Raw genomic sequence first — 13010 nt, 5'->3', positions numbered from 1 at the left:
CCCACGTCTGCAGGCTCTGGATACATCCCATGAGGTTTAGACAGAGGACGTATCATTACCACCCTCATATCATCACTACTACTACTTGAGCAGTCACTTACTGGGCAGGAGTGGATGGGCGCAACGAATGCTGGAAACCCTTTCGTGATTTCGTTTAATACTCAAGGGAACCAGACGAGCAAAACCAAAGCACACAGGACGAGCAGAGCAGGTGGGGAAACACACCCAGTTTGGTTTGACTGCAAAACCCAAGCTCTTCAGCACTGTGCTTACCCTCCACCCAGAAGCCACGTTGGTTCAAGCAAAGATACTCAAGAGTCAATGAATTTCACAGTAAGGAAACTACACAGGATACAAGCAACAGGAAGTAGGGAAACGTGGGGCCTAGATAGGGTATTCATAATTATGAGATGTAAGCAGAGCTCTGGTGATAACTAAAGGAAACAGAAATGCTATTTCAAAAACATGAAAAATAAAGGTATAAAATACAAATGAAAGAATATAAAAGTTAACTTCAAAACTGGACTGTATGCCTAGTCACAGCAAACCATAATACAATTTCGAAGCTTTGATAACACATTAATTCAGTATTTTCCATTTTCTCAAAATTGTCTACACTTTGTAAGTCACATACAATTTAAGTTTTTTCACTTCAATTTGTATCTCAGGACTTAACTCCTAACCCAAGCTACACTCCCACATTTACAACTATCTGCAAAATGGCTTCTTATTATTAAAGAATCTCAAACTCAACAGATAAGTAAGAGCACTTTTTTTCACAAAACCACTTCTTCTTCCTGACTTTCTTATTTCCACCATGGCATGGCCTTCCTGCCAGTAACCCAGACTCAAAAATGCCAGCAGCATTCTTGATTCCATCCCTTCCCTTTCTCCCAAATAACAACAGACATTCAATGAACTCCTACTCCATAGAGTCTAACTCCTTGGTGCATTTAAATTCTTTCCATGATGATCTGGGCCCTCGCTGACTCTTGCAATTTCTTCCCATAATCTCCACTTTCCTGCCTCTCAATCTCCATGGCAACCACTATTTCAACTTCACAGCCCCTGTTAGAGAGACTTCAACTTCCTTCAGTGCTAGGACTATGTCCTCTCTCTGATCCCCCTGCAGTGCTCTGCACAAGTCCCTCCCAGAGTTACCAGCTAAGCAGCTAAAGACTTTTTATATCAAAACGAATCCTCTCTAAACGTGCAGGCACTGAAATTCAGTTACACTTCAAGATGACGCCTATGAAGCAACTACAACTCAGCAACTTTAAGAGGGGCAACAACCTCCTGGAAGTCAGAAATTTTAAGTGGGTCCAAGGAAATTATTCAGAAAATTAAACTAACGTTATTGCCACACAGCAAGTTTTTTGTCCGTGGCTTGTCATATCTCAGATGACACAAATATCTCATCAATACCTTATTTCTATTCATGTATCATTCCAGATTGTCTCTGCCTTCATAAAAGGAAGAAATCAGATTTACTGCACAGTTGACTTTTCATATGCTAATAGATGTTGCCAGGGTAATTCATACTTGTGTAACTCATTTCTAGGATGCCATCACCTCAACGTGGGCACTACTAATTTTTTTTTTTAAAAAAAGAAGAAAGCAAATAAGAAAATAAAAAAGAAGAAAGGAATTCCCTGGTGGCCAGTGGTTAGGACTCTACACTTTCGCTACCAATGACACAGGTTCGATCCCTGGTCAGGGAACCAAGATATCACATGTTGTGTAATGTGGCCAAAAATTAAAAAAAAAAAATTTTTTAAAGAGAAATGTGGAAGGAGATTCAAAATCACAGCTTATAATAAGGGGAGTGTGTGTGCTTAGTCACTCAGTCGTGTTCGATTCTTTGTGACCCTTCAGATTGTAGCCCACCAGGTTACACTGTCCATGGGACTTTTCAGGCAAGAATACTGGAGTGGGTTGCCATTCTCTCCTCCACGGGATCTTCTCAACCCAGGGATCGAACCCACATCTCCTGCGTCTCCTGCATTGCAGGTAGATTCTTTACCCACCGAGCCATCAAGGAAGCTTATAATAAGAGGAACAAATAATTTCCCTTTATACAAATACATTTTTGAAACAAAGATTTTTAATATTATTCCTGCTCCACTGTGCATTTACCTTTGGCAAATGCCTGTCCGTCAGCACGTCATTCCCAAAATGGGTTTAAAAGTACTAGAGGACAGTGGTTAGGACGCAAAGAAGGCAGAACATGCAGCCTTGACTAGCACTCTGTAGAGCGGGGCTTAGATTTAGGCAATCACCTTGTAATACAAAGAACAGGAAACCAAACTGGATTGAATATCAAGGATAGCAAAATAATCTCTATGATGCATACACAGAATAATCAATAATAGGAATATCCATGAAACTCACTGAGGACCTCAGATTGAGACATTATTATGTTATGGCATCGTGCAGAAGTGCTGGGCAGAGGTCACCTGGGGTGGGTGCCCAACGAGTCAGACAGAAGTCTTCAACGGCCTAAAGAAATAATGGTATCCCCTTCACTCTCCCGGCCACCTCTCTGAGTCCCACGTCCCAGGGCTCATCCATGCCCACCCAGATCCAACCAAGCCAAAGTAGCCTCCTTGCTCTCCCTGAAATGACCCAGGTCACACTCCAGCCTTTCCACCTCTCTGCCTTTCTGCTGCCCCCTCATGCTACTGCTGCTGCTAAGTCACTTCAGTTGTGTCCGACTCTGTGCGACCCCATAGATGGCAGCCAATCAGGCTCCTCCATCCCTGGGATTCTCCAGGTAAGAATATTGGAGTGGGTTGCCATTTTCTTCTCCAATACATGAAAGTGAAAAGTGAAAGTGAAGTCGCTCAGTCGTGTCCGACTCTTCGAGACCCCATGGACTGTAGCCCACCATGCTCCTCCGTCCATGGGATTCTCCAGGTAAGAGTACTGGAGTGGGGTGCCATCGCCTTCTCCATTGCCCCCTCATACAGCCACGTAAAATCTCTGTTCAAAAGTCCATTTCAAAGAGGCCCATTTCAAACACCCAAATTAAAATGGCAAGCTAACAGTCCTAAGAATCTTTTTTATCCTGCCCGATTTTCCCCATAATTATCACCCTTGAACATACTACAGAATTCACCTGTGTTTTATGTTTATCATTTATTGCCTACTCTTGTCCGCTGACCCCCCACACCTACCTCACATACACTGGACTGTAGGTTCCACGAGGGTAGGGAACTGAATCTGCTTTATTCACGGACTCTTCCCCAGTGGCTAGAAAACAGTGCAGCAGATATTAAGAGCTCAATGGATACTTGCAGCACGGCCGATTAAATGAATGCATCAATCACAGAACTGTTATAATGAGTTACAGGGTATTTGTATGAAACACTGATCACCCATATTAGGTACAAAAAACACTGTGCTAGGCTCCTATGGGTAAAACAGAAAAAACAGACAAGCGTTCTTGACTTCAAACAATTTGTTCCAAAACTGCCTCAGCGGTTATACTAGGGCAAAGGATGCCACACCCACGTTATCTAGTCACACACTTCCTCCAACATCTGCTACACACCTGCCTGTATGCAGAAGTTTACAACAGAACAGAAACAGAGCAAGGGTCAGTATGTGTTTGGTTACGTCTGTTGCCAAATGTTTAGCTCACCAAGTGAACCAGCTCAACTGATACCTTTTTAATAAACAAGTAACTTGAAATGCAAACATTTACAATTAATTATAACATATTGATTGCTTAAATGAAACATTCAATATATCTTTTTTTGGATCTTTAAGAAATTCTGATTTTGTCAAAAACATATAAGGTGCCCTTGAATGACGCCAAGGGCCTGCCCTTCCTTCATTCTTAAACTTGGGGGAAAGTGTAGTAAATCCTTATTAAGAGACTGTCTCTGCAACATGACTTTAGCATGACTAAAGCTTGTTCTGAGTCAAATGCCTAGAAATACTAGAGGCTCTGTAAAGTATGTTGTGGAAGAAGAGAAGGAGGGAGGGAGGAAGAAAGAGAAAGACAGACGGACCCACAGACAGAAGAAAGCACAGATATGACACCCAGCCTGGTCTATTGAGAGTGAAATGCTCATTTTACCCAAGGAGACAGTGTGGAGTATCTTTAAATATGCTTTAGAAAAACAAGTTTTGTTTTTTTTTTTTGTCTTCTCTGCAGATATTTTTTTTTCTTTCTTTCTTTTTTTTAAATTTTATTTTATTTTTAAACTTTACATAATTGTATTAGTTTTGCCAAACATCAAAATGAATCCATCACAGGTATACATGTGCTCCCCCTCCTGAACCCTCCTCCCTCCTCCCTCCCCATACCATCCCTCCAGGTCGTCCCAGTGCACCAGCCCCAAGCATCCAGTATCGTGCATTGAACCTGGACTGGCTTCTCGTTTCATACATGATATTTTACATGTTTCAATGCCATTCTCCCAAATCTTCCCACCCTCTCCCTCTCCCACAGAGTCCATAAGACTGTTCCATACATCAGCGTCACTTTTGCTGTCTCGTACACAGGGTTATTGTTACCATCTTTCTAAATTCCATATATATGCGTTAGTATACTGTATTGGTGTTTTTCCTTCTGGCTTATTTCGCTCTGTATAATAGGCTCCAGTTTCATCCACCTCATTAGAACTGATTCAAATGTATTCTTTTTAATGGCTGAGTAATACTCCATTGTGTATATGTACCACAGCTTTCTTATCCATTCATCTGCTGATGGACATCTAGGTTGCTTCCATGTCCTGGCTATTATAAACAGTGCTGCGATGAACATTGGGGTACACATGTCTCTTTCCCTTCTGGTTTCCTCAGTGTGTATGCCCAGCAGTGGGATTGCTGGATCATAAGGCAGTTCTATTTCCAGTTTTTTAAGGAATCTCCACACTGTTCTCCAGAGTGGCTGTACTAGTTTGCATTCCCACCAACAGTGTAAGAGGGTTCCCTTTCCTCCACACCCTCTCCAACATTTATTATTTGTAGACTTTTGGATCGAAGCCATTCTGACTGGTGTGAAATGGTACCTCATAGTGGTCTTGATTTGCATTTCTCTGATAATGAGTGATGTTGAGCATCTTTTCATGTGTTTGTTAGCCATCTGTATGTCTTCTTTGGAGAAATGTCTGTTTAGTTCTTTGGCCCATTTTTTGATTGGGTCATTTATTTTTCTGGAGTTGAGCTGTAGGAGTTGCTTGTATATATATGAGATTAGTTGTTTGTCAGTTGCTTCATTTGCTATTATTTTCTCCCATTCTGAAGGCTGTCTTTTCACCTTGCTGATAGTTTCCTTTGATGTGTAGAAGCTTTTAAGGTTAATTAGGTCCCATTTTGTTTATTTTTGCTCTTATTTCTGATATTCTGGGAGGTGGGTCATAGAGGATCCTGCTGTGATGTATGTCGGAGAGTGTTTTGCCTATGTTCTCCTCTAGGAGTTTTATAGTTTCTGGTCTTACGTTTAGATCTTTAATCCATTTTGAGTTTATTTTTGTGTATGGTGTTAGAAAGTGTTCTAGTTTCATTCTTTTACAAGTGGTTGACCAGTTTTCCCAGCACCACTTGTTAAAGAGATTGTCTTTAATCCATTGTATAGAAAAACAAGTTTTGAGGTGCGCTGTTTCCATTAGAAATAAACTATATGTGATAGAAACTGGTCAAAAACAAAGGCCACCCTTGCGAAGTAAATGGAAATAATCACAAACTGGGTGATTATCCCATTACCCAAGATAATGCTCTTAGTCCACAAAAGAGACATTCAGGAGTATCGTTTGTGAAATTGTATCTTGTAAGCCAAACAAACTGAAAGGAGGGGCATGGGACCCAGGTCAGAGCGGACGCTGCCCCACGCAGCTTCTGCGTGTCGGGCTCCTGGCTGCTAGACCCAACACTTGATAATGTGTCCGCCTATCTCACCTGACCAGCCAGCTTTTCTTTGTCCTCTCTTTCTGGAGGAAAACAATCACCACGCGAGTATCTGTATTCATGGCATCCTCCAGAGCGGAAGGAGGATGCGCATGGGGTGCTGAACAGACAATATTCCGGATGGCCTACACGGTTTCTGTAAGGCTATTTCTCAGTGAGGAAACGATCCCCTCTGAATTTTCCTGGAGGCGTGCAGACCCCATCACTTTTGAAAGATGCGGCTGTTAAGAATGCAACTGGGGCTTAAGGAAGGAAAAGGATCTGTCTTAGGAGCCAACAGCCAGCTGCCTCCTTCAGAACTGTGATTCCACCTCCCGAAACTTCTTCAGTTCTTCTACCTTCCCTCCTTCCTTCTCACACTCCAACCAGAACACAGCAGCAATACTTGTGACTCCTCTCACACAACATGCAGCTGTCAACAGCTCTGTACAGTTCTGTCGGACATCAAAAAACATTCCAAGAATCTGGTTAAGTGCTGACGAAACTTGCCTGAATTACCACGCTACCTCCCCCTCCACATTCCTTACGCATTATTTGTTTTCCTGATGTTGGGTGGAGGAGGATGGATAGTTAAAAAAAAAAAAAAAAAATCTACAGATTGAGGAGTGGAGAATCTCTAGCCAGAAATACATATATAATTGCAAAAGTGGGTAGCAAGTTTAAAGAATAACTCAACTAATCTATATATCTGATAAAATTATACCCAAGACAACGGTAACTTGGAACTCTCTGTAGACATTCAGCCATAAGCAACATCTTGTTACCCCCAACCCCACAATTTCTTCTGCAGAAAGTTTGAAAATCTTAACACTGCCTCACAGGCTAAATGAAAATTGTCACAGAATTGCTTCTTGCAATTAAGTTTTTCATGCATGCAAAAACTATGGAGCTCCTAATTTTCACCATTTGTGTGCACTAGAAATTCCTTTCAAAAGGTTTATATCTAACAACTATGCAGTTAATAAACCGTTACTGCTTTATGAATTAAAATTCTTTTTATAATATCCTTGATATAACCACCATTTTCTCTCCAGAATGCAATTTGATTTCCTCATGTTAAAATTTCTCAAAAAAAAAAAAAGGAGAGACAAGAGAGATAAGAGTGTTACCTATAAAACTTTTTTAAATTAAAAAAAAAAAAATCCCAGGTTGTTTCACGGGTATGGACTTTGCCACAGAATTCCTTGAGTTTCCTTCCGTACATGATTCTAGACCAAAAGGGACAGACCACAGATGCTGCGCATCGCCACCCTGGCAACATGTTAACAGTGTTTTATTAAGAAGATAACAGTACCAGAAAAGGATTCCCAACAAGATGATGCCAACTGTTTCAATATTCCTCGAAACCATCCCAAGTGTTTTATTATGATCTGTGTGTGTCAATGGTAGAGCAGGCTCCTCTTAAGAACGAGGCCCTATGCTGGTTCTTTTAAATGAATTACCTCACTTAATTTTCACATTAATACCATGATTTTAGGTGCTAGCTTTCCCTTTCAACAGATGAGAAGACATGAGCTAAAAAAGGCTAAGAAGCTGCTCAGAGTCAAACATCAAGATCAGAATCCAAGAAATGTTTCTTCTGATTCTAAAATTCATGCTAATTGCAATGCTACAAAGTGCCTCAATGGACTTAACGGCGCATCTCACTCCTCTGATAGTTGTTTAGTGCCTCAGAACATGACACGTAGCAGCTCAATTTACCCTTTTAAAAGGTACTATTAAGTCACTTTTGATGGCTTCTGACACATTAAGAATAAAATTCCAACGCCTAGCAATGGACTAACCCCTGAACTTGGCTCAATCTACCTTTGAAAATGCCAATCATATTTTAACCCAGGACTTTTGGACTTTCTCTTCCTCTGCCACTAACTCTTCAGATCCTTCAGGTCTCTGTGCAAAAATGTTACCTCCTTAAAGGTGCCTTCCTTGACAATCCAATCTAAATAAGTGCCCCATTCACCTGCCCTGCAGCTAGCATGGATATTCATTGTGCTTATCTATAACTTGGGGCTTCCCTGAGAGCTCAGGTGGTAAAGAATCCATCTGCAATGCAGAAGAAAGAAAGAAAGAAAGTGGAATCACTCAGTTGTGTCAGACTCTTTGTGATCCCATGGACACCAGGCTCTTCCATCCATGGGATTTTCTAGGCAAGAGTACTGGAGTGGGTTGCCATTTCCCTCTCCAGGGAATCTTCCTGACCCAGGGATCGAACCCAGGTCTCCCGCATTGTAGACAGATGCTTTACCGTCTGAGCCACCAGGGCAGGAGACCCCGGTTCAATTCCTGGGTCAGGAAGATCCACTGGAGAAGGGATAGGCTACCCACTCCAGTATTCTTGGGCTTCCCTTGTGGCTCAGCTGGTAAAGAATCTGCCTGCAATGCAGAAGACCTGGGTTCTATCCCTGGGTTGGGAAGATACCCTGGAAAAGGGAAAGGCTACCAACTCCAGTACTCTGGCCTGGAGAATTCCATGGACTGTATAGACTATGGGATCGCAAAGAGTCGGACACGACTGAGCGACTTTCACTTTCATCCATAACTTTTTGTCTCCTTGTGTAGTCCAGAGAAAATGCCCATTTGTTTTATCATGAAGGTCCCAGTGAATGGAAATCAAGGTAATTTGTTTGTTTTAAACGATGTACTTTAAAAATAATACTCAAGAAATGATAAACAATGCCTTGGATCAGAGTCTTGGTTCCTAATAGCATATTTGGATGCCCACACATTACAGCTAAATTGAATGAGATAGTGAAGCGACATTATCTTGGAGATGTTATCTGTTTCTTTGTTGACTGTTTGCCTCTTACCAACTAAAATACAAAGGCTCCAAGAGGAAAGACCCACTAGTCTTACTCAGTACCTACAACAGTGTCACACCCACAGTGTGAGCTCAGTAGATATTTTTTAAGTGAATGACCAAACTCTAGGTGCCATGGAGACACATCCATAATTATACACAGGCCTGACCCTTGAAAGTGTTCCGTCTACAAGGGGACAGCTACACAATTTCACAAGGCAACTGCTTTAAGTGCCATAAGTGAAATAATAATGAAATATTATGTGGTTTCAAAACAGAAAGGATTAAAAGTCATAAAACCTAATATTAATAACTACTTATAAATTCATCAAGAAAAAAGGGAGGAAGATAAATTAATGAGGGAATAGGAGAGACCATGAACACAAACGCTCTCTCTCTCTCCCTCACTCACTCATGTTATTCCTTCGCGCGGAAATGCTCGGTTAAGTCACGGCTTGGAAGATATAAACATCATTGAAATTCAAAAACAGTTCTGAAGAGAGGATACCTCAATTGGTATGCAAGGGATGTTTCCTCCCCCTGAATACATTATGAACTTGCAGCATGCTAATATGCCATGCTATCATAAGCACCAGATGGGACAGTAGGCAGTACATGTCCCATCAAACCTCAAGAAGATGTATTAATGTTCATGCTCTTTAAAAAAAAAAAAAATCCTTTGCCAGTGTCCCTAGACTTCCACATTTCTTAGCATTCAGTTACTTTCTCTCAAAGCACAGTCCTCCAGGGCTGCTCCTCTTCACCAGATGGTGTCAGGAATCATTTCAATCTATTTTATCACAGGAGGCAAAGGCCACGAAGCGTGTCAGACTGCGCTTACTGAAGGCGCACCATGCAGAAAAGAGAACAGCAGCAGATACAGGAGATGCAAGAAACAAATCCTTTCCAGGCACTACTGATGGAACGTTCATAACCCCACGGACCCCTTACTTACATTCAACACAGAAAAATAAAATGCTGTGACATATCTAAACTTTCTAGATGACTAATATTATTGTGAAATTGAGGTCTGCCTAAATAGTCTCTAAAGATGACCAAGCTAAACTCACAAAATTCTGAACGATCAGAAGCTGGCCTCAAAACAAGGCAAGGGCATCACAAATGGTACCTGAGTGCAATGAAATAGATGCATGTCTTTACAAGTAACTATCAGAACGAATAAACATCCCAGAATTGGCTTGAAACGCACCTTCTCTTTTAACTATCTCATTCAATTCAGGTGTAATGTGTGGGCATCCAAATACTCTATTAGAAACCCAAGGCTCTGAACAAATACGTTCTTTGTTATTTCTTGGGCATTGTTTTTAAAGTACATCATTTAAAACAAATAAATTACCTTGATTTCCATTCATTGGGACTTTTATGATAAAAAACAAATGGATATTTTCTCTGGACTATCCAAGAAGACAAAAAGTTATGATTTACAAATGTCTAATTTGAATATGCTTCAGAATCCTCTGAGAGCTTGTTCAAACAGATTGCTGGGCTACCTCAGAGTTCCTGATTAAGTTTGCAGAGGGACAGAAAATGGGTATTCCCAATAAGTTCCTGGGTGATAATGATATTGCTGGTCCATGAAACCCACTTTGAGAACCACTTCATTACATCATTCTATACCACATTTTCAAAGTGCCCCAAAGACCCCTGGAAAGTCTGTAATCCATGCAGAGTATCAGCAATATCCGTGTAAAAACAGGCACTCAGTGGATAAGCTACAATGATCTTCTATAAATTTTTAAAGGCACAAATTCAGAGGCATAAAATATGTGTTAAATTAGCAAGAATATTCTTCCAAAGTGATAGTATCTGAGACTCAAACCTGCCCTCCTATCCCTTTCAAAGGATTCAATGTATATTTAGAAACAAATATAAGAGGGCAAAGATATTTAAAGAAAGCTCCACTATTATAGAAGTTATATGTTTTTTAAAAAATTATGTATCAAGCACTGCATGAATTATTTTAGTAATCTCTCTGGAGTCTTTATGATAAATCTTATCAGACTATTCAACCACTACTCATCTGAGATTATTGGCAGAAGAAACTGCTGATAGAATTTACCATGCAACCGAAAAGGTGAAAATATTTCTTAATATTTGTCTTTTGTTAGGCCTCCCAGGGTCGAGAAGATCCCCTGGAGTAGGAAATGACAACCCACACTCCTGTATTCTTGCCTGAAAATTCCATGGACAGAGAAGCCTGGTGAGCTGCAATCCATGGGGTCGCAACTGAGCAACTCAGCTCACAGAATCCTACTCATTATGTCTCCTGGATCCCTGACGGCTTACACCCATCCTCCCAAACTGCAGGCAAGTACCCAGGTAGAGGAAGCACTAATTTCCCCAAATATTACAACTGTCAAAAGCCCTGGACTTTGTTTCTAATTTCAGTAATTATGTCAGAGAGTGCTTAAGTGCTATATATTGTATCATACTTTTAGTAAATATGATCATGATAAATTATCAGATTTATAACACATGCAATTTTAACTAATATGCAGCTAGCTGCCAAGAAAGTTATATATGGCCAAAAAAATTAATTTATTATCTTTCCATAGTTCAAAGAAAATGCCTTATTGATTATTAAATACCATTTACCAAAAATTTTTATAAGATTTACTTAATTTCCTCCCCCCCATATTTAACATGCTTTGTGCATTCTTTCTTTCCTTTAAGATCCCTGTGAATCCCAGTCCACCTCTCATCCTCACTTATTCATTAAGCAAACATTTGCTGATTCCTTACTCTCTGTCTCCTACCTCATGGGTAGCCTGGAATGGAATTTTTAGAACTATGAAATCAAGATCTTAAAGCAAATGGCAGCTTTATCAAGAAGAGCTGATGACACTTAAGATGTCTATTATTTTAAACAGTGAAGAGTCTGTATCCTGGAATACATAAAAGGTTAGAATTCAGCTCTCTGAGCAATGTCTCCTGCTAAGACAAATGAAAATCAGTCAGGAAGAAAAGTCTCAGAGACACCTAAAATGACTCCACAAATTAAAACTGCCACTAGTTAACATCTGGGGGAACACAAAACAGAACAAGATGGGCTTTCCACATTTTCACCTAAGCATTCACTTCACCATTCTAAGTTTGGTTATATGGTTTTCAAGCTAGCCAGTTACTGGAATGGGTGGACTTGTGGGCACAGGAACAGAGAGAGGGTAGGCAGAAGGGAGAGAAAATTCTACCAACTATAGACAAAACTCACAAGCACAACACCCTAGAGTCCTTCTGTGTGACTGAAAAACTCTCCCCTATGTTTTAAGTCCAGAGAGTATCACTGACTTTAATCATTACCGCTTATATGTAAAAGTTCTGTACTCTGCTTTTCAAGGAGACACAGCACGTGAACAATCATAATCACTACCACCATACTGCAAAACGAAAGTCAGCAAAGCAGAATCCTTGCTTCTCAGACAAGGAAAGTGACGCTCAGACAGAGAGTGAAACGACTTGCTTGTTGCTGGTGATACCACGAAGTGGAAGAAGTCTGACTCACACTCAGCCATGGACATTCCCCATGTCCTGTGCTCTCTGGCCTCATAAACACAACATATTAATTGTTTATAGTATAAACTCAAGTCATAAAGCAAAAGATACAGCACGTCCAGCACAAACGGATAAAGAACACAGCTGAAAGCTAAAAGACCAGGGCCACTCAAAATAATTGACCAACAGGCATAGAAATTTTAAACAACTAAACAGAAGCAACTTTGGGGCTTAAAGAGACACCCTTCTGCTCTCTGGGAAACACTAAAAAATGGTTTGATTCTCCAAGTTTTAGGAAAAGGTGTATTAACATCACACTGATATGCTTTACCCACAGAACATATGAAGCAAAATGTACCAAAGTACCAAAGGCTTTATCCCCAGAATGTATGAGTAAAATGTAGATAAAAATGAAAAATAAGTAGAAAGACATTCTTCACCTGGGAAATTATGTTACTTGCCCAAAACAACAGGGAATAAGTAGCAGATTCAGAGATTTTAACTAGTTCTCCAGACTCTGAAAGGAGTGCATTAAAAACGGAAAAAAAAAAAAAAAGGTAATAAGATGTGCTAAAAGTTGGTACCAAAGGAGGGGGGGGGGAACACCCAGAAAGATATTCCTCCATGTAGCAAATAGTTAAATAACTTTTTTTTTTTCCAGCAAAGTTCTTTAGAAAGACTCCTAAATTGTATAAAAACTTGAAAAATCTGTGAAACCTTGATCACATCTATATATACCTTTTTTTTTTTGATATTTCATAACCAGCAAGCTTCCCTGGTGGCT

At 40.3% G+C, this 13010-nt stretch overlaps 1 protein-coding gene across 7 annotated transcripts in view; it reads right to left on the bottom strand.

The window, feature by feature from the left end:
• The window catches only part of RUNX1T1 (RUNX1 partner transcriptional co-repressor 1), a 157463-nt gene that overhangs the window by 97081 nt on the left and 47372 nt on the right, over positions 1 to 13010 (bottom strand). The window contains exon 1 of one of the 7 annotated variants that reach the window (XM_059893320.1): positions 3177 to 11686. The exons of 5 other annotated variants lie outside the window; for them this stretch is intronic. Coding sequence is in view for 1 of the 2 variants with exons in the window: in XM_059893319.1 (XP_059749302.1) it covers positions 2392 to 2413 (22 nt within the window). In the remaining variant the exon portion in view is untranslated. One more of the 7 variants, XM_059893319.1, reaches the window with a different exon arrangement.

This window comes from Bos taurus, chromosome 14 (assembly GCF_002263795.3).
Source record: "Bos taurus isolate L1 Dominette 01449 registration number 42190680 breed Hereford chromosome 14, ARS-UCD2.0, whole genome shotgun sequence".
NCBI lineage: Eukaryota > Metazoa > Chordata > Mammalia > Artiodactyla > Bovidae > Bos > Bos taurus.
Note: the sequence above shows the minus strand (reverse complement) of the source record. Positions and strands in the feature narration are given on the sequence as shown.